The sequence below is a fragment of the Typha angustifolia genome, chromosome 12, assembly GCF_048772165.1.
Source record: "Typha angustifolia cultivar Huaian chromosome 12, ASM4877216v1, whole genome shotgun sequence".
Taxonomy (NCBI): Eukaryota; Viridiplantae; Streptophyta; class Magnoliopsida; order Poales; family Typhaceae; genus Typha; species Typha angustifolia.
In genome coordinates, this window is record NC_133250.1 from 8,026,656 (window position 1) to 8,048,419 (window position 21,764).

A 21,764-nucleotide genomic window follows, 5' to 3' on the forward strand; every position below is an offset into this window, starting at 1 on the left:
TCTCTCTCTCTCTCTCTCTCTCTCTCTCTCTCTCTCTCTCTCTCTCTCTCTCTCTCTCTCTCTAAATCATTCACGAAGGGAGCAATTTGCGGCAAAAAGTATTCAATTTTTTAATTAGCAAAAACATACCTTTAATTTATTAAATTATAATTTCGGATATTTTTTATTGAGTTAGTCTTAACAAATTTCTAAAAAACTATCGTGTTCTAAAAACGTCACGTATCAATTATGTAATTTATACGTATCGACTATACAAAATATACGTTCTAATTTAAAAAAAAATATATATCGAGATTAAAAACAAAGCTACGTATCACTTATGTAATTTATATGTATCGTCTATACAAAAAGTATGTTCTAATTTAAAAAAAAAAACGTTACGTATAACCTATACTAATATATACACATCGTCTGTGTAAAATATATATTGTAATGCTTATCGAGATTTAAAAAAAAATATCACGCATCACATATGTAATTTATATGCATCGCTTATACAAAATATATGCTCTAATTTTTAGTAATTTGCACGCTAAGATTAAATAACTTTTTGCTAAATGGCTTTTTGCTATAAATTATCCAGCTCGAAGGGTAGATGGTTAGACAAAAGTCAACTCTCTCTGGATATAGAAGCATTAAGACTCCAGCTTTAACCAATATATTGAACCGCATAGTATAAATTTTAAATCACGTGTGTCGTCAAACTATTGCTCCGAATTAAATACCGACAAAATATTGTTTCAAACCATCGTACTGTCAAGTAGTTGAGCTAAGCTACCGCCACCAACTAAAATATCTTTTTTCGTAATAATTATCTAGAGTTGGATTCTATCCACAACCTTAGTAGTTATATGAAAAGTTACCTGCAAACTCTACTATGACTTGGTTGGTAATAAATGTCGACAACATGGTGTGGCTCATGACAACAAGTACTGCTAACTGGGATAGAGAATCCTGTATAAAGCGGAATGTACAAATTTCATCCAGTTGAAAAACTTGGTGGTTGCCAGTTAGCTACAGAATCACATGCAACAATTAGAGTAGAAGTTCCAAATACTAAAAGATAGTATTAATAGTGTACAGTTTAAGTGCTAACACCTGTAATAAAGCCTTTGCTATTTAACTCAAATGATAACATCAACAGTAAGTTTTTGTCTCTTGATTGGTATTCCAGTGGTGGTTGAGACACTTCTAAGTTTCTGGCTGAAATGTCAGGCTGAGCCATGCACTCTTTTTGACCTTCACACCAAATGATAGCAGCCATTTCACACAAGATCGAACATGGTGAACAAAGTTGAAAGAGAAGAGACATGCCCATTGGCATTAGCGTTTCCTTAGCATACAACAAGTCTGATACACGCATATTGGCAGCTTCACCTTTTTATGTAAGAAGTTCAATCAAGTGACACAACAATCTATGATACTAATTGGCAAGTTGGTTTTTGAACCATCTTCTCAGATTCTCCAAACAGCTAATTGGTTGAAATGAGAAAGATAATTCCAAAGTCTCTAGCTTGATCTCTGCCATGGAGCCTTCTTTTTTATCTACATCAAGCCAAACAATATTATTCCCTGTCTATGGTATACTGCTTCAATATGTCTGTGAGTTGTGCTTCTGCTTTCTAACTCCCAACTTGCTAAACAAACACATAGACATTCCTTTTCTTTATCCAGTCCAAATTTATGGCTGCAGAGATGTAAGGCCAAGCTATGAACAATACGAGGACTTATCTACTGTAAAATTGAGGAAACAGTAATTCTTGCCAATTGGAATGTTCCTACAATGGCACAGTTGGAGTTCCTACAAACTAGGCTGTAGGAACTTACTACAACTGGTCACGTGGCATTCATTTAATGCCCAGTTAGAAACCTATTGACAAGAATTTGAACATAAATTCTAGAAAACTTCAGTTAGAAACCCATGTCCAAGCATAAGTAGAAGTAAAAATAAAGTTTTTGATTTCAACTGCAGCACTCGTTAAGGCCTGCCAAATGGTCCAAGTGCAACAAATACCAGCAGGCAGTACTGCAGAAGATTTACCACCAGTAGTTCTCTCATCTTACTTACTATTATGTGCCACAAAATTTCAGTGCCTCCAGGACCAATGACCACTCTCAAACAAAAGGGAAGATAAATCCAAAGTCCAGCCCAAAGAAATTAACTTCCATTACTCACATATCCACTAAAAAAAAAAAAATATTATGTCACCTAGTTGTGTTAACTGGGCAATAAGTACCAGAGCTACTTAACCAAATCTATCACTTCTGGTGAATCCAGAGGCTATCAGTTTATACTCATTGCTCTAACAAAGCAAACTTATTACAGTAACAAACATCCACTGAGCAATCATTTGAAGCTAGGCAGTTGTAACAATATAAAAATGATAACAAGATATAATTAAAGAACATTTGCTCTAAAACTTGAACCCTAGATAGTGAATTTATCATAGGATTCCTAGTTTCCTACACTGTACTATACCACAGATCCATACCTCTTCTTCTACGGAAATGGTGCCATGTGGTCCTTACAAGTTCCAACCCCTCAAATCTCATCACATACAATGGAAAGTACTAGCCTTAGTTTTTTTTTCTTTCTTTTCTTGACTTTCTCTTGTCCGGGCACTACATGGGATGTCCACCCAATTAGCACACCTCAAGAGAACAACGCATGTGAAGAGAAGATAAAATCTAATCAATTTCTTTTCTTTCTCTTATGTCTTTCTGTAGGGAAATGAACAACAGTCCTGCAAAGAGTTGTCATATTTGATTTGCCCTAGTTGGCCAAATAGAACAAACCCTGTATATAAGACTTAAGAGCACAATCTTCAAAGGAGGAGGAGTGATCAAGGCACATTAAGGTATAATTAGGGGCAAATCAACCAATTGGATCCAGTTGTATCACGAGTGTTCTCTTCCCACCAGTCCTGTAATACGTCAATGCCAAGGGCCCTGGCCCTCAACTTGATGTCCTCTTTCTAACACCAAAAGATTCCCCCTCCCTCCCCTCTTAGCCTTTCCCTCCCTGAACTAAAAAAAATGGAGGAATCTTACTTGGTATTTAATTCTTAACATAGGACACTACTAAGTTTCTATTTCTCTAGAAAAGAGAGAAGAAAAAAAAAATTCCTTCCTACTTATAAATATTTATAGCAGGCTCACACCACAAAGCCTTTAAGATGAGCTGTTCTCTTATTTTATTCTTCTCACATGCCCATTCTCCAATCTACAATACTTCCTTGGTTTAGATTTAATCCCTCCCTTCTCCTCTTTCTTGCTCTCCATCCTTTTTGAGTCATGGTTTGCTTAAGAACAACAACATGAGCTACTACCACTACTACTCAAGGAGTAGTATTCTCCATTCCATATGGAGGGGGGCTACTCTTCTCCTCCTCCTCCTCCTCCTGCCATTTCCACTCTTGGGTCTTAACCAAGATGGTCTCCTGTTGCTCTCCTTCAAGTACTCCATCCTCAGTGACCCCTTGTCGGCGTTGGCTAACTGGAACTACGCCGACTCCTCTCCATGCTCATGGAATGGAGTCGTGTGCATGGGATTCCCAGTAGCTACTCCTAGTATTACTATTACTACCATCACTACTTCTTCTACCGATAATAATGGTGGTAGTAGTGTTTGGTTTCCTACAGAATCTAGGGTGATAAGTTTGGTTCTACCCAATGCCAAGCTCCTCGGCTCCATCGCTCCGGAGCTCGGCCTCGTCGAACACCTTCGCCACATCGATCTCTCCGGCAATGTCCTCAATGGCACCATTCCGGGGACCCTCTTCAACGCGTCAGAGCTCCGCGTGCTCTCACTTGCCGACAATGAGATATCCGGCGAGTTCCCTGAGCTCGCTGGACCGACGGGGAGCCTCCAAGTCCTCAACCTCTCCGACAACGCGCTCACTGGGCGGCTCCCGGCGAACCTTACTCTCCTCCCCAATCTAACCGTCGTGTCTCTTGCAAATAATTATCTCTGCGGCGATCTACCGAGCAATGGGTTGTATTCCCTGCAAGTGTTAGACGTAAGTTCTAACCTTTTTAATGGTACATTGCCGCCGGAGCTCGGTGGGAGGAGCCTTAGGTACTTGAATTTGTCCTATAACCGGATCGCCGGCGAGGTTCCTGCGGAGCTCGGTTTGCGACTCCCGGCGAAGGCGACGATAGATTTCTCGTTCAATAACCTCAGCGGCCCGATCCCGCAGGCCGGAGCTTTCGCCGCACAGAAACCGGCGGCGTTCGCTGGCAATCCTGAGCTCTGCGGGCGGCCGCTGAGGAAGCTGTGCACGATCCCTTCCACTCTCTCCAATCCTCCTAATGGCTCAGCACTGAGTTCCTCTGAATCCAAGTCTCCGCCGGCGTTCGCCGTGATGCCGAAGAACCCGAGTGGGAATTCCTCAGCTTTAGGCGGCGAAGGAGAAGCGAGGCGAGGAGGGATTAGGCCGACGACGATTTTGGCGATCGTCGCCGGAGATTTAGGCGGAGTAGTGCTACTTTTTGTGCTTTTCTTGTATGCATATCAGCTGAGAAGGAAGAAGAAGGACGAGGAGAAGAAGAAGAAGGTGGAGAGAGGAGTTACCAAGAATCCACAGCCGTCGGCATATCCTGAGGCACAAACTCTCGGTGGCGCTCTCTCGTGCTGCTTGAGAATGAACTCCGGCGACGACACCGAGGAGAGTTCGGAGACCTCGGCGTCTTCTGAGACGGAGCGGGAGGAGAAAGAAGCACAGAAGAAGGCGAAGGAGGAAGGAAACGGGCATCTGAGGCAGCAGCAAGAAGCTGCCATGCTCGTTACCGTCGACGGCGAGAGCGACCTCGAGTTGGAGACTCTACTGAAGGCCTCGGCGTACATACTCGGCGCCACGGGATCCAGCATCGTCTACAAGGCCGTGCTGGCCGATGGCACCGCGTTAGCTGTTCGACGAATTGGCGAGACGAGCGGCATCGATAGATTAAAAGATTTCGACGCGCAAGTCCGCGCCATAGCCAGGTTCCGCCATCCCAATCTCCTCCGCCTCCGAGCCTTCTACTGGGGCACCGACGAGAAGCTCCTCATCCATGACTACGCCCCCAATGGCAGCCTCGCCAACATCTCCTTCAGCAGTAAGAAACTTAGAATCCTTATCTATCTCACATAGTTTGAGCCGCCGCCTAACTGTTTGTGTAAATGCTACAGAGAAGCTCGGCTCGTCCCCGTTCCACCTCAACTGGGAGGCCCGGCTCCGGATCATGAGAGGCATTGCCAGGGGTCTTGCTTACTTACACGAGAAAAAGTGCGTCCACGGCAATGTGAAGCCGAGCAACATCTTACTAGGCTCAGACTTGGAGCCAGTGATCGGAGACCTCGGGCTGGAGCGATTAATGCCCTGCGACGACGGCGGCCTAAAGCCGGGCGCCTCGTCGTGGGCATTCGGAAGCAAGCGTTCGATGCATTCGACGAATAGCCTCCCCGACCTATCGCCGCTTGCCGCCGCCAGCCCTTGCGGGTCTTCCTCCAATGCAGCTGCCGCGCCGCCGCCTTACCAGGCGCCGGAATCAATCAAGAACCTGAAGCCCAACGCCAAGTGGGACGTCTACTCATTCGGAATGGTCGTACTGGAGTTGATCTCAGGGAGAGTGTTCACAGAGGTGGAGCTCTGCCAATGGAATTCTGGGCTTGTGGTGGAAGAAAAGAAGAGGGTTCTGCGAATGGCCGACCCGGCGCTGCGCGGCGAAGTCCAAGGCAAGGAGGAAGCTCTCCTTGCCTGCTTCAGGCTGGGATTCTCTTGTTGTGTTATTAGTCCTCAGAAGAGGCCTTCCATGAAGGACGCATTGCAGGTGATTGAAAGGATAGTCGCCAGTTGCTCTTCTTACTAGTAGTGAGGCATGCAAAATCTCCAAAGGTGGTGACTTGGTGGATAGTTTGATGTAGAATTGGTACACTCAATGGGTGTTGCCATTAACTTCTTTGTATTGTATAACATATTGATTCCTTTTCTTTTTTTCTTTGTATTGTGATCTCTTAGTGCAATCTCGGAAACATCTTTTATGGCTACATTTATTCAACCATTTCCAGTTCTTTCTGCTGATGGAAATGCTCATATAAGTCTGCTCCTATAACTCTACTGGAGAGCCTATGAGACCATGCTCATATGGTTCAAAGGGTTTATGTAAATTATGCTGCATGACAGCATGAGCATTCCCTCCCTAGTTCAAATCAAACTATTAAGTTTTCACTCTTTTTTAAAATGCATTATGTATAATTTAAATTGGGGTACTTTCTATGGTAATAAAAATAATAAAAACTGTTTTTTTTTTTAATTTGCAATTGAAAACTTTTGAAACATGTCGCTAAAATCTTCTTGTCATTATATTTAGTTTCTGATAGAATATTTATAGAATGTTTTATGGAATATTTCAAACAGATGGTTGTTAAAGTTAACAAATATATATATATATATGTGAACAAAATTTGATAGTTTCTTTTATAATTTATTTTTCCTAATGACCAAGCTAAACGGGTACGCAATATTTGCAACCGATCCGACTAGAGCTCCCGTTAATCTCACGTGCTTCGTCTCACGACGATCGCCTTGATCTCTTCCTCCCCAAAATCGACCACTTTATTTTACATACCAACACTGCACTCCGTCCGGGTTCAAAACTATCATCCCCGGCCACAAATGGCCGGAAAGCCATCCGCATCCTCCCTTACCACTTGCTCTCTCCAACGTTCTCTTCTAGCCCTCGCCGCCCTAACCGTAATCTCATTCACCTTCGTCGCTCTCCGCTCCCTTCGCTCTCCTCCTCAATACCAATCCCCTCAGGTATGCTACTCCCTTCTCCACACTCCCCCGACTTTCTTAAAGTTTTCATCATTTTCGTGTAATTGAAGGTGGCATTGGATCTCTTGTCTTCTTCTCCTCCGTCGATCTACCACTCTCCGGAGATCTTTCGGATTAGCTACGCCGAGATGGAAAGGCGGTTCAAGGTGTTCATATACCCGGACGGTGATCCGAACACGTACTACCAGACCCCGAGGAAGCTCACGGGGAAGTACGCAAGCGAGGGGTACTTCTTCCAGAACATTCGGGAGAGCAGGTTCAGGACGGATGATCCCGATGAGGCGGATCTCTTTTTCATCCCCATTTCTTGCCACAAGATGCGGGGAAAGGTGTCACTCTTGAATTCTTTGTGCTTTCTTCAATTGTGTTCGGATTGTTGTGTTTCTGTTGCCTCAAAAAATTGATCCTGGTATCTGGTTAGGGAGAAAAGCTATGCTGGTTTAAATGGATTTGGAGAAGTGCTGATGGAGTAATTTTCTTTTGGGGTTTGGTGGTCCATGATGTTTTCCTTTTTTCCCTCTCAGATTAGTTCTAGAAACAGGATGTATAGTGCATTCTCAATAGTTACTACTGGAGAGGATGCCTGTGAAGTTCACTGAACGTGTTAATTTGTCAAACATGTTAATTGAACATGGTTATTGTTCTTGTATAACTAGCAAAGGCACTTGACTATTGTTTAATTAGGCATCCTACATTGTCTAAAGCTAAATTGTGATATCATCATATTAGTCTATTAGGCATGTCTTTTGTAATTTGGATTCTTGCTCTGTGGTTTGTTATCATGCTACATCAATTTTGTAAGTGTCACGAACTCATCATTATAACTGATTTAGTGATTTTAGCTTCCAGTGTGGGCTATATGTTTATAACATTTATGCTGCATAGGGTTTCCTAGAAGTGAATTACTATGTGTAGGTATATTTGTAACATATTATCTAATCTTGCAGGGTACTTCATATGAAAATATGACCATAATAGTTCAGAATTATGTTGAAGGCTTGATAAGCAAATACCCTTTTTGGAATAGGACATTGGGAGCAGATCATTTTGTTGTTACTTGTCATGATGTTGGTGTGAGGGCATTTGAGGGACTTCCCTTTCTTGTGAAGAATTCAATTCGTGTTGTCTGTTCGCCTAGCTATGATGTTGGGTATATCCCACACAAGGATGTTGCTCTTCCTCAAGTACTGCAGCCATTTGCACTCCCAGCTGGAGGAAATGATATTGAGAACAGGTTCAAATATGATTCTACTTTCTTTGTCCTATTATGGAACTATTTTTCTTCCTAAAGCCTTCTTTATCCTAATCTTTGAATTGTCATTTATGAACCTTTAATTCAGTGCTGGTGGTATAACTACTATGCTACCTTGAGTTGATAATTAAGTACTCATTAGTAACACTAAGAACAGCCATTTGGTTGGATGTTGATATTAGGTGAACGAGCTTAATTCCTAATCTACAAAGTCGTATCTAGTCATTCTAGTATATTAGATCCATTAAAAATGAACTAAAATATGCAGGTTGCCTGGAGATTGCATAGTGTGTATCTAGTGGGTGGGTGTATGAAGGTGCATGTGGTCCAGTATTTCAGATTTTTACATCTAAGTATTTAATGTGTAATATGCACATTAAAAATTAAGCTGGAGGTTAAGCATAGTACTGAAAATCCGAGAAAGAAAGATTCTTCTTATACTTTGTGCAGACATAATTACATATTTTACCACAGTAGCTGTAGAAATGACAACAATAGACCTTGCACTTCTAGTAATCTAATTCAACAAATAAATTAACTAGATGTTAAGAATTATGAATGGAAGTAGAGATAATATGTAATAAGATATTTGAATGTAACATAGTTGTCTAGTGAAAAAGTAGCAATATTTAGGCCTACAATCATACAAAATCTATCTCACTACACCTCCGTCTTCCCCATTTTATTTCTTTTTTAAATATCAACCCTGACATTACTAGTATCCACATAACCTGCCTCTTGCTTGATTCTATCGACTTGCTTATGCAAGCTATTGGTTCTAAAAATTCATCTATTTTCAAGAAATATGTTGGGGTTATCTAGTTCCGTTGTGATGCTATCAAGAGATTGCATATGTGTATGTGCTTGGTTGGTCCGCATGTTAGAATTGTCATTGCCTTTAATTTGTTATTTGTTACTAAGGAAATTTTACATTAGCTTATAAAATGCAATAACTACAATGCCATTGCAGTCACACTCGTTGCGTATCATGCTGGTGACTTACTGGCAGTGTGGCAAATACTGTGGCCATTGTCAATACCCCTTGTCCCGACCTATATTTGTCAGTATGAACAATATGATCTTGGCGTTAGCGCACCGTGTTTTATTGAGACCAAAACGAACCACTTTTGTAGGCACCTGTATCAGTTGTTGACCCACTCTTCAAGTTCCATTGATGACCTCATCATGGCTTCCCACTCCAACCCTTTGAGGGAGCTGGCTTTAATCTTCCACACCCTTGCTGTGAGAATTTGTTGGCCCTAATCAAGCTGCTTGTTGATTGCCTTTCCCACCCATCATCATTGCTAATGCAGGATGTTATTCCTCTGCAGTATGGTAAATGATCTGTCCACTTGAAATTTGTGAGATGAAGGATCTTTTGCAATCATGATGGCTATCAACACATTCTCATTATTACTTCGTTCCCACTCTCTTCATTTGTTTGACCAGTAATCATGAGAAATAGAGAGACTTAGCTGTTGGTAATTGCTATAATTTTGACAATTTCTAGTGGGCTTTGGGCTTCTGGCCTTTTGAAGCAATGTGATTTTTATTAATGAAATAGAGGGTAACATATTGTTTGGGGTTTACCACAGCAAACTTTTGGAGAATATATGGTATGAATATGATTGGCAGGGCATTAAATGGAGACTAGCAGGATAGTGTGTGGGTTCTATAGGATGGACGTGATGGTGGAACCAATACACATGTTTATGTGATCACAGGACCAAAACAATTGAGCTTCTTCCACAAGCTGAGAGCAGACTTGATGTATATTAGTTAAAAAGGTTTGAGGGTAAGGGAAAAGGAAAAAAGAAAGAATAGTATCAACATTTAAGTACATTTATCATTTGGGGTTCCTCATGGATATTTATTTTGGAAAACAAGTATTTCAACCATAGAATGGTGTTTTGTTCTCTATAGTCTATCCTTACATGCTGCTTTCCTCGAAGAATATTCAGGTCTAGCACACATAACCAGATATATAGCAATAAGCGGAGAAAACAGTGATCATTCTATTGGAAGTCGAATGTAGTAGGTTATATGATGACAAAAAATTGGTTCTAATTTGAAGTACCTTATCTCTGTGACTTATAGCTTTTATGCAAGTAAAGGAGCATGTCAATCTGTGATGGGTAATCCTTCTTTAATCTATAACATAACCTACGGATATTAATGTCTATCTTTTTCTTCATGGTCTAAATATGGACTTTTTCTTTATGTTGACACTAGGACAATTCTTGGATTTTGGGCTGGGCATCGGAATTCCAGGATTAGAGTTATTTTAGCACGTGTCTGGGAGAACGATACAGAGCTAGCTATCAGCAACAATCGCATAAGTAGAGCTGTTGGAGAGTTGGTTTATCAGAAGCAATTTTATAGGACAAAGTTCTGCATATGTCCAGGTGGTTCCCAAGTTAATAGTGCCCGGATAGCCGACTCCATTCACTATGGTTGCATTCCAGGTTAGAACTCCAATTTTAAATGTATTTGTGATACTGATACCTTTTTATCTGTTTTATAGGAGAGTTTAATAATATATAAGAGTTCAACCTTCTCTTTGAAAAATAGTTTAACATGTGAACATTCTCTGCCTTTCAGTTGCTATTTGCTAATAGTTCCTTTTCTTACAGTGATTTTGTCAAATTACTACGACTTGCCCTTCAATGATATCCTTGACTGGCGGAAATTCTCTCTTGTACTAAAGGAGAGTGACGTATACCAGCTAAAGTCAATTTTGAAGTCTATATCAAATGAAGAATTTATTGCATTGCACAAGTCTTTAGTTGAGGTATGTGTCATTCTTATTTAATAATTAGCTGGTATCATGTGTAACTGTTCTCTGTTATCTTTGCCCAAAACACACATCTGCCTCTTGTTTGCCATTCCTCTCCTTTGATCTTCATTCCAGCAATTACTTATCCACTTCTGTTTTCTACTTTACTTCCTCTTCCTATGCATTATTCATCCTACTTCTAAACCTTTTCACATTTGATGCTAACTATATCTAGCATCACTATGTAGTTCCCTTCTCCAGCCACCTATCTGCCTCCTGTCCGCCCCTCAGCTCTTGCCCAAAGGTCTCTAAGAGAATCATCTGATATCACCATTCCCATACTATCTGCGACTGGGCTAGATTATTCCTTTCCCTTCTATGTTTGGGTTTCTGAAGGAATGATCTTATTGAACTCTTAATGTAGTCTAGTTGCTCTCTGGAAGTCAAATTCAGATTCTAAAAATATGGTTATATTTCGCCATTCTACCTGTGAAACATTACTTTGTGTCAACAGGTCCAGAAGCACTTCGAATGGCATTCACCTCCACTTCCTTATGATGCATTCCACATGGTGATGTATGAGCTTTGGCTGCGGCACCATGTCATCAAGTACTAAGACTAAGGTCATTTGATCAGTGCTGCCAATTTTGCACCAAGCCCAGAGGAAATAGGTCTCACTTTCTCAGACGCATTCCTGCAGCAGGTCTATTAGATTTGGTTCTTCCCATTTCCTTGCATTTGGTTGGATTGGTTGGTTTTCCCCCACAGTGACCATCCTCCTAGAGAGTTTGCAGCTTACTGTCAAGTTACTTTCGTAGAGTAGCTGTGGCACAGTACTTGATCATACAACTCGAGAAATATGATCAAATTTCAGCCTGTACAATATTTTCTTTTTTTAACCTTTGTTATTTTCCTGCTAGTTTATTGGCACCTTTTATATATATATATCTTTGTTCAAAACTATTTGTTGCTCTTGTTTGTGAGATTGATGTATCCAAGAGATAGGCATAGTTGCTAACACTCGTGCTTGTAAACTACCTGTGAAGGAGATCAATGAAATATGGTGTCTTTCTACAGCTACACTATATAACTTTAGTTTTTAATTTCTCTCTTTTTCCCCCTTCATGTTCTTTACCAACTGTCAATTTATTTCCGGGAAGCATCAAGAAGTAACCTGTAGGAGGTGAGTCCAGGGCTTCTACAATTTAATTATATTTGGTTTTTTAATTAAGCGTATAATACTGAGTGCATATATTATATATAGTTAATGTATATTTTTATTATAATAAAATACACGCAAATTACCCCAAATGTAATTAAATTGCAAAAATCATAAGTGAGTTTACATAGAAGAAGCAAAACGACAAAATATAATCTTTCAAAAATAAAGTTACTTAAATGTAGGGTGTTAGTTACAATATTTTGTCGTAAAGCTTATATAAGACAATAAGGGGTATAATCAGCTAAGCTTGATCGAGCCTCTTATCAAATTTGAAGCCGATTAATAAGCAATTTTAAGTCTCAATCAATTTAAGCCTAATTTTGAGCCGGATCAAATTTGAATTGAGTCAAAAGCTTAATTTAAACTTAAACAAACCTTAAAATAAGGTCCAATTCCAACTATAAAAATATAAAAAAATTACAAAACTATATATTAATAGAAATCTCCATATATTTGGAACAGATATTATAGGCCTATAATTCAGAATTAAATTATATAAGATCAGAGTACATAATTATTTTGACAGCCCTACAGACAAAAGTACTCTTCTCACACAGCTCATGACTACAAGTTGAGCCTTTAAGTAAGTCTGTCGCCCCAGTTTTATATTGATGTATTGAGATATGGCAGAGTGGCAGTACAGAGAAGTGTTTGCTAAATCGCATTCTAAGCATGCATCAGGGTAGGTCTGAACATGTGAATGCCACTAGACATCTAACAGCATTCATAAAGATGAAAACAGTAGGGGGTTTGGCCCCAACAGTAGCATCTACTGATACAGGTCAAGATCCAACTCACAAAGAGCAGACGATTCTGTTCAACATTCTACTTTGATGCATGAGAACATATATAAATTTCTTATCAAGAATTTACCGATTAGATGACCAAATAATCCACCAAACTAGGTATTCCGAAGAGACTACAAGCTTCAGAATCTTATAGTTTGTACATAAAAAGAATAAAAGCCAACTTAAGTACAAGATAAAAAGGCAAAACTCTAATGTTTTCATGTATAAATTCAGAGAAGTGACTTAATGTCTGGGCTGGTCAATCCAAACACAAACATCAAAACTTTCAATGTCTCCTCACCTGGCAAGGCAAAAAGAGACTTAGTTTCATATATTGTTTGAATAAACTGTTCTATTATTCTATAACATTTTCTTTTTCAGCAGAACTAATTCTTAAAATAAGCTCCACAACAAGATGGGCTTCAAGCCTTCAAAAAATGAGGCACACAGGAATCTTGTCAAATTGTACTATAAAATCTGTGTGATTGCACCAAGTAGTTGCTTCTTCCATTGCAGAATCGCAACGTAGTAATAGTGTGGTCTCATGATGATTGAGCAGTCCTTGCATTTCGTTCCATCAATAATAGTGTATCTCAGTCAATTAGCATAGACTGATGAAGCACGCTTACTAAATAAAAGGGGCTATTAATGTTCCATGGGAGGTATTATCTCCTGCACTTGGATGCTAAATCCAAAATTAATGAGGTACATTTTAGAACCAATTGATGTGAGAATGAAAAAAAAAATATGGATGAGCACGTATCAACTGGAACGATTCTGACGAAGGAAAAGGAACAATGCTGTTGATGCTGCTATCAGATAAGGAAACAATGTCCAGATGCCCTGAAGACATGGATAGAGAACTATATTAAACAAAGAAGAAAAGAAAGGAAAAAAGAAAAAGGTATATCCCAAGAGAAGTGATACACTACCACTGCTGCTGCAACACTGGCAAGAGCCACTACTGGCCTGTCTCTTACCAAAAACCCAATAGCTAACTGATTCAAAATAAAAAATAAATCTTCATGTCAGATAACAAAATTTTATCCTGAGTGAGTGCAATTGCAAAATATGAAAGCTCAATAAAAGATCCATCATGAGCAGAAACAAGCATTTAAAGAAGCATGATATAATATCATGAAATTAGCTAAAAGTTCAATCATCCAATAACTAACAAGAAAACAACACAAAGTGGCTCAAGAATAAGAAATAAACAAATGATGTGATGCAAAGTGTCTAACCAATATATATATGGTACCTACCTAATGATACACTGGAACATTCAGAGTCCATTCCATAAGAAATGCATCGGAGGTGAAGTTCAGAGCACAAAATGGTAAACACATTTTGTCTAATAGGGGCAACTAATGATAATACTCTTTTTTTCAAGTCCAAAAGAAATGTGTTGAAAACATCAACTATCATTCCATCAAATGAAATAATTCTCCCTAAATATCAATCAAGAAATGCAATAGTTTGCCCAAAATCCTTCCTCATTTGATAATGTCTCCCAACCCCAAATTAATCATATGATATGATACTTTTTTTCATTAAATTAAAGTGTACAACTGGTAACAAATTATTTCTTTATGGTTTTTATTTATGAATAGATGTGACAAGAGTCTTAGGGAATTAAGAAATAGTGGTTCATGCCTTCATGTGATATTCATTCACTGTTCATTGTCCAATTCGATATTAATATAACTAGCAAGGGTTGCCAGCCTAAGAGCTCTTTCTTGATTCTATGGGTTGAGGGTGTCATTTTGATGTACAGATAAAACTTGCCCATTGCATCCAAGAGGTCATAGATTCAGGTCTTGAATATAGTCTGCGCAGCAATGAGGATACGAGTACATATCCCCAGACCCTGCATAGGCAGCACTGTCGTTCACTAGATGCCCAAATTTCTTTAATATAGTATACCTAGAGTTTCAGAGGTGGTGATGATGGGGTTTTAGAAAGAAAAATTGTTGGGAGAGCATGGGACTTGAATATAGTATCTGATTTCAATCTCTTAGCTAGAGGAGCATTTGCCACCTCTCGTCCCAACTTGATTAAGATGATGCATGACTAATTGAATAGAGCACCGCAGGCCTGCAACCACACATCTAGATCCATAGGAAAGGTTGCATCGGAGGCATCAGAGAAGCCGGACCATTTATCAGAAAAAAAAAACTATTGGTACTAATATCTCAAAAGCAGATAAGCACACGTTCCAAACTTCCAATAACTCGAGACCAGTAGACTAACCTGAACAGAAAGAGTAATTAGACCGCCAAAGCAAACTCCAGCGAAAAAGCACTCTGGTGATATGCCCTATACAATATTAACAGAAATATAAGAAACAATTGAGAGTAGTCTAGTACTCTGGCAGAAAAGAAGATATTGTAATATATGACAATTTCTCACTTATTTTAAAATGATAAAGAAGCAACATAACATAGCATACACGAAAGTGAACTTCCCAAGTTCAATGTCATCATTGGAATGTAGCATAGGTTTATAGTGTAAGATTGGCTTTGTCGCCTTGTATATAGTGTAAGATTGGGCTTTGTCACCTTGGAACAACTTACTTAGACATAGATAGACGTTTCCAAGATTGATCTGTGTATAATAAAGGTAAAGAATAACAAGGCACATCATTAAAGAAATAAGTCTAGAATTGAAAAGGAGTAACATTTCACATAATAGGCCTGTAACTCTATGCCATATCCAACCTACAAGGTCTGTCTTTCTTGGGACTCATCAGAGTTCAACTAACTTAGTGTTATCCAAACTTCCAAAGAGAAATTAAATATTTAGACAAGAATAACAACTAGCCAATATCTCCATTACCATAAGGCATATGGTGCTTCACCATCATAATGGTTGCTAACTTGCTATGAAATATTCCAGTATATTTGTTGTTTAACATGAACGTTGAAAATGTTACAAGCATAATATCAACCATCTTTCTACCATTATGTAGGCCATACACCACAAAATTTCAAGTAATCTAGTAACACAATCAGACCATCTAATTCAACAGTAAATTTCGAGAACTGAAGTGACATTAGAATAGCTGACGTATGATTGAAGTTCTTTCCTAAAATTAGTGTTGCACAACATTCGACTATGACTATCAAATCATAGTCCATTAGCATCTTAGCTGAGTTTTGATTTGGTTCCCCTGTTTACCATTTATGTTATTTGGCATAGTCAAAACAACAACGAATTTAAAGTCCTATATTCACACAACAAACAGTGAGTATACAGGCCTGAAAAACCTATGAGAAAAGCATATCATTGTGTTATAAAATAAAAACAAGCAACTATTAGATGTAACTAGTAATAACAGAATCTTGCTAAGATATATGATATTGAGACCTAATATTGAAATTGCTCATGCATGAAGATGGAATAACTGACCCAAGCTCCTGCTAGAAATGCGGTAGGATTTCGCACACCAAGGGAAAATCGCTCCACTGCAGGAAAAAAACTGGTATATCAGTAAACTGAGATTCTGTGCAGCCAGTACATTAATGTTGTTATAGAGGGGTGATTGTTTCGATGCATAGAAGCTCGCAATTAAATCCATTCTTTCTAAAATTTTGTAGCTGAAACTTTTGCTGCAATATCCCCCAACTCATAGAACTTACCAAAGCCAATCAGGTTGCCATACTTTTGCACTACTCGAGTTATGCTTACTGCTTTCTCTTTCCCAATTCCGACCTAGATAATTGCCCTCAGTCAGAAATATAGTTGCTATGACAACTGAATAAGGATGTCCCAAGAAAATCATTCATCTATATGATGACGAGTCGTACTAATGCAACTTTAAAGTTTAAAATTACTAGAATGAGATAGAAAAGGGAAGGAAGCTTCAATGCATTATTAGTATTATAATGCAAGCTTCAAACCTTGGTAAGTATATCCTGAGATGCTTTAGTCTGTCTAAACAGCTTCCCTAGGTAGAATGGTACCATGTCACTGATACAAACTCCCCTGCAGAAAGGGTCAATAAATCTGCTAAGACATATTTGCAGAATACAGCTATTTTTACCACAGTTCTTGAATATCATAGTTGAATTAGTAGAATTTTGATTCATATAGCTGAAAAAGTAAAATTAAACATACCAATAAACCCATAACACTGTTGACACAATGTAAGATGCATTTGCTGAGAATGAGTTGGTTAATGATTGCCAACTTTCTAGAGAAAGAGTCCGTGCTAAAGATATACCAACCTGCATGAAATGCTTAAAAAAGGTCATCAAACTGTACAATTAGACAGTTCAATCCAGATATACCAGCTGAAAAGTGATACCACATAAACTGACTTAAGAAATGAATCAACAAGACAAGAAGAGAGTTAGACTGAATTGAGATTGGTCAAACTGAAGGTACCAGTTCAGAGGACAGACCCAAATATTTAGTGCCTCTTCACTAATAAATAGCCCACACCCAGCTGCCATAAGCAACCAAAAGTAGACCCACCTGCATAATACTTGCTCATTGAGGAATTCTATTAGACAAAAAAGAAAACTTGCGCAAGAAGATAATAATAAAGAAAACAATTCATAAATTAGATAATAAAATATGTACAAAACAAGCTTAATGGAGATTCCAATTCCCAAAGAGACCATAGATTAAGAACAAAAGATTCATAGCCAACATCAAAGATAACATTATTAACCAGGAAGCATCTTCCAACTTCCAAATACAAACACTTGAATTATGAAGTGTGAAAAATGTAATGACACAACAAGGGAAAAGAAAGACACTCTAATCTAAGTAGCTTACAAGAATAGTGATGACTTACGAATCATTTTCTGCTAATATAGTTCACTTGCGCAGTAAATTGATCAAATCAGAAGCCAGCTTGAGTAAAGTCTTACAATTTACGAATCATTTTCTGCTAATCTAAGTAGCTTACAAGAATAGTTATGACTTACGAATCATTTTCTGCTAATATAGTTCACTTGCACAGTAAATTTATCAAATCAGAAGCCAGCTTGAGTAAAGTCTTACAAGGCAAAAAAAAAAATAAAGACACTCTAATCTAAGTAGCTTACAAGAATAGTTATGACTTACGAATCCTTTTCTGCTAATATAGTTCACTTGCTCAGTAAATTGGTCAAATGAGAAGCCAGCTTGAGTAATGTCTTACAATATTAGCAACTTGCAGTTGACAATTGCTATACAATTGATCCAAACATTTTAAAGCTTGATAATGCTAATTTCTAATTATCTTTAGTCATAGGGATTTGCTTAATTGAGTCACACTAGCTTTCATACTAAGGATGTCTTTCTGTTGGAAATCCATGTACTCTACTTTAGAAAGATGAATTCATTTAAAATGTGGTAGGTTCTTCATTTATTAATTTTTCATTTCATTCAAAAATTATAGTTGCAAATGTCTAATTCAGAAATTTTTAGTGTTGTATCATAAAAAGTCAAGTGTAAGATAAATAAAGATCTGTCCTGGGTCCAATGTTCAATACTTAATAAAAGACTATATTTCTTGCCTAGAATTGAGTGACCATAGTTATCTTTGAGCAACTATTAATCTCAACAGAATATCTTATCTTTGAGCAACTATTAATTCTCAACAGAACATCTTCCTGTGTAATACAGCATGTAATTAGTCTTGAGTCAGCAAAAGACAAATGTCCTAATAGTCATAAGTGACCTAACATAGACATGTACAAACAAAAAATAGGAAAAAAAATTGAAAAAAAAGGAAAAGGAATAGTTATGTTTGCATACCCTGGAGTACGTTCTGGAATTATGACTCTATGTCCAAAGAGTGTGAAGGTGAAACCTACAGGAGCTGGTGCTAGATATGATTGTGATGAACCCTCAACAAGAACTGGTAACCTGAAGGATGATCCTGAGGCAGGCCATTTGAAGTAAATAGATAAAATACTAACTGTTGCCGCAATACCCAAAGCAACTACTAGTTTCCCCAAGAATGGTTTCCACAAATTGCTGGATTTTACTTCCAATTGTTCGAGCATATCATTTACTTCATCTCCACTACTAGAAGGCTCTGTTCCAGAGACTGAAGCCTTAGCAGTTCCAACATTGAAACAGCAAAATCTCCTTGGGCTGCTTATTTGGAGAAGAGGTGTAAGAGATCTATATAGCAAGTTATATTTATTTGGAAAATGACATGTAAAATATATCAGATATCAAAAGAAATTATCTTCTCCAACAATTCATATCAAAGAGCTACAAGCAAACAGCAAAAGTAATTCCTATAAGAATATAAAATGATATTCTGAAAGCAATATGTCTATAAAAGAATCTTGATGGGCTCTTCTGTGAAAATAAACCTCTGTAGAAAGAAAGTGTGTTCGAGGAACATTTCTAAAAGTAGATATAAGGATTACTCCACTAATGGTTAAAATAAGCAAATTCAATGGTGTGACCAACCAAGTAAATTCTGGCATACTCATGGTTTCTAATCTCTAAAGCACGGATACTCCATGTAGGCCCTCATACATATCAGATACGGCTAGAAGAGTATTCATATTAAAAGAATTAATTTTTATTATCCGATATGGCTTGGACCGGAAGATATCAAGTGAGGATCTATTTCTCTTTTTTCTTTTCTCTTGAAGTTGGCTGCAGTGGGACTGTGGGAGAAAGCTGAGGAAGAAATATGTCAGTATGCCTGTTTTTTTTTCACATTTTTCTTCTCTCTGCCAATCATGTTTTTTTTTTCTCTTTGCCTCACAATGTAAGACTGTTTGTTAGTAACTTAGTACACAATGCTTTGATGTTAGTATACAATGCTATGATATGCATTTTTCACCATATGTTATACTGATTAACAATAGATTAAAAACACATTCTTTATTAATTTATTTATTGGCGTATCCATACCATATCCATATCTTATATTTTAATAATTAACCATATCCTCACATTTGTATTGCCGTATCTCAGTATCCTGTATTTGTGTCCGTGCTTCACAATTTCTGCTACATCTAGAATGGTAGTAGCACAAGGCACTTGAGATAGTCACTAAACACAATGATGGAAGAAAAATGACAGGTATATCAGTATTTACAGATAGACAAGAATATAGGCATGCCCATCAAAAGCAAGGTTTTTGCACCTCAAGTTCAGCTTCAATTTTGGTTAGGCATGAATTTTCAATTTTAGCATTTCCAGTGGCTAGCTAATGAAGGCCTGAATTTTCAATTTTTGCAACTCAAGTGAATTTTCAATTTTGGTTAGGCCTGAATTCATCATCATTGTCATCATCACCTCTGCAACAGAGATTGTAGGAAGCCTATTATTGATGAGGACAACCACCTTTGCAACAGAAATTTGTGCAAGGGTGTTAAAATACTAAAAAAGGGTGGAGAGAAATAAGAAAAAATAGCAACAAAAAGGAAAAGAGAGAAAAATAGGAAGGAAATGTAAAATGTGATGCTCAAGACATCAAGAGATTAAATATTGATATCTAAAGTTGTATTCAGGTTAGAGATAAAATGTGGCACAATTCTAATAAGTTTTTAAGGTATTTCGAAATATTTTTCCTGTCGGGATCATAAAGCCTAAAATTAGAGTCTTTTTATCCTTAGAATTATAATGTCGCCTTAAAATCAAATGTAAGAAAATTAGACTTCCACTTTCTACCATAAATCATGGCATTACATGAATCGACAAGAAAATCTAATCCAGTAAAATCCTCGCTACCACATTTAAAGAAGTGAAAAGATCAAGAAAATCTACAAGGGGAGGCAAGAAAATACCATATAAGGGGACCAGAGTAGGATCGCACAAAGAATCCAATGCTACCAACACGCGCGGCGCTCGTCGAGATGGCATCGGAAACCGTGCGGGGCGAGCGGATTAGGGCTGAGGAGGATCCGCGGCGGCGGAGGGAGGCGCAGGATGGAAGAGGAAGAGGGAGAGGAAGTGGAAGAAGAGGAGCTTGTATGACCATTGCCTCCCCCTCTCCTTTTCTTCTCTTTTCCTTCCGAGTAGAAGAAGAAGTATGTGGTGCTGTGGAGAGTTTTGTGGCGCCATGGAGATGGAGATTGGTATTAATATTTCATGGAAATAGCGTGGAATATGCTGCTTCCTGCTTGCTACCCGTAGAATATTATTTATTATATTAAGAAAGATGTTTACTTGGAGTTACAGCAGCAGAATGGTATTCAGATATTAAAAAAAAAAAGCCTTTCAAAATAATAATAATAATAATAAAAGGAAAAGTCTAAACTAATTCCGTATATTTGGGGCTGCTGTCAGAGCCGCTTAGTCCGGCCCCGAATGTTTCGAACCAAACTCGGGCTTACTTTTTGGGTCAATCCGACCAGGACCCGAACACATGTCCTAACTCGGTCTGGGCCTCTCATTAGCTACATTGAAAATTTTCCCTTTAGCAAGAAGAGGACTTTTATTAATTGGTACCATTAAATATGATAGGAAAATAATGATCATGCTTTGATTTGGACCACAAAGAGATTAAAATTTTTTTAACTTGGAAAGTACGGAAGGATTTGGTATAATTCGATCAAATTACTGAGGGAGCTTCTTCCAAAATAGCCTCATTTTTTTTTATTTTTTAATCAAAATGAACTATCCTCGTACTTATTTACCAAATGAAGTCTAATTCACTGTAGCCCTAATAAAACCACTAAACTGATCAGTATTTTTATCGTCAGATAATTTTTTTTCTTATATCCATAAAACGTTGAACTGATCAGTATTTTAGGACCAGATAAAAATACTAAAATGATCAAGATTTTGAGGGTAGTCTATTCCGATATAAAAGTTTTAGAAGTGGGCTAATTTGGTCAAAAACTCAATAAGTGGGGGTAAAGTGTAATTTTTCAGAAGAGAACTGGGTTCACTACTGACACGTGTGAGGTTAGCTGAGCAATCTCCAATTAGATTTTTTTTTGCT

At 38.1% G+C, this 21,764-nt stretch overlaps 3 protein-coding genes across 3 annotated transcripts; 2 read left to right on the forward strand and 1 right to left on the reverse strand.

The window, feature by feature from the left end:
- Positions 1–3,093: 3,093 nt before the first annotated feature.
- LOC140772722 (probable LRR receptor-like serine/threonine-protein kinase At4g37250) lies at positions 3,094–6,043 on the forward strand. The gene is made up of 2 exons (XM_073114928.1): positions 3,094–5,097; positions 5,171–6,043. The coding sequence occupies exons 1-2, from the start codon at positions 3,318–3,320 to the stop codon at positions 5,848–5,850; spliced, it is 2,460 nt and encodes an 819-aa protein (XP_072971029.1). The 5' UTR covers positions 3,094–3,317; the 3' UTR covers positions 5,851–6,043.
- A 536-nt stretch (positions 6,044–6,579) lies between these two features.
- Positions 6,580–11,920, forward strand: LOC140772719 (probable glycosyltransferase At5g03795). Its single transcript, XM_073114922.1, has 6 exons — positions 6,580–6,800; positions 6,869–7,147; positions 7,766–8,052; positions 10,303–10,535; positions 10,704–10,861; positions 11,361–11,920. The coding sequence occupies exons 1-6, from the start codon at positions 6,657–6,659 to the stop codon at positions 11,460–11,462; spliced, it is 1,203 nt and encodes a 400-aa protein (XP_072971023.1). The 5' UTR covers positions 6,580–6,656; the 3' UTR covers positions 11,463–11,920.
- Positions 11,921–12,995: 1,075 nt separating this feature from the next.
- On the reverse strand, positions 12,996–20,914 carry LOC140772623 (uncharacterized). Its single transcript, XM_073114782.1, has 10 exons — positions 20,605–20,914; positions 18,605–18,946; positions 17,260–17,332; positions 16,973–17,082; positions 16,756–16,840; positions 16,495–16,567; positions 16,265–16,320; positions 15,107–15,172; positions 13,789–13,854; positions 12,996–13,699 (listed from the first exon to the last, which is right to left on the reverse strand). The coding sequence occupies exons 1-10, from the start codon at positions 20,796–20,798 to the stop codon at positions 13,619–13,621; spliced, it is 1,146 nt and encodes a 381-aa protein (XP_072970883.1). The 5' UTR covers positions 20,799–20,914; the 3' UTR covers positions 12,996–13,618.
- Between the last annotated feature and the right edge of the window lie 850 nt (positions 20,915–21,764).

Excerpts from the sequence above, each read along its gene's own strand:
- LOC140772623 (XM_073114782.1), bottom strand. The coding sequence starts at position 20,798 with ATGGTCATACAAGCTCCTCTTCTTCCACTTCCTCTCCCTCTTCCTCTT. Across the intron at positions 15,173-16,264 it reads CATTTCTAGCAGGAGCTTGG|GGCATATCACCAGAGTGCTT; the intron begins GTCAGTTATTCC and ends AATATTGTATAG. Across the intron at positions 13,855-15,106 it reads TAATTACTCTTTCTGTTCAG|TTAGCTATTGGGTTTTTGGT; the intron begins GTTAGTCTACTG and ends ATTTTGAATCAG.
- LOC140772722 (XM_073114928.1), top strand. The coding sequence starts at position 3,318 with ATGAGCTACTACCACTACTACTCAAGGAGTAGTATTCTCCATTCCATA. Across the intron at positions 5,098-5,170 it reads CGCCAACATCTCCTTCAGCA|AGAAGCTCGGCTCGTCCCCG; the intron begins GTAAGAAACTTA and ends TAAATGCTACAG.
- LOC140772719 (XM_073114922.1), top strand. The coding sequence starts at position 6,657 with ATGGCCGGAAAGCCATCCGCATCCTCCCTTACCACTTGCTCTCTCCAA. Across the intron at positions 6,801-6,868 it reads CTCAATACCAATCCCCTCAG|GTGGCATTGGATCTCTTGTC; the intron begins GTATGCTACTCC and ends GTGTAATTGAAG. Across the intron at positions 10,536-10,703 it reads TCACTATGGTTGCATTCCAG|TGATTTTGTCAAATTACTAC; the intron begins GTTAGAACTCCA and ends CTTTTCTTACAG.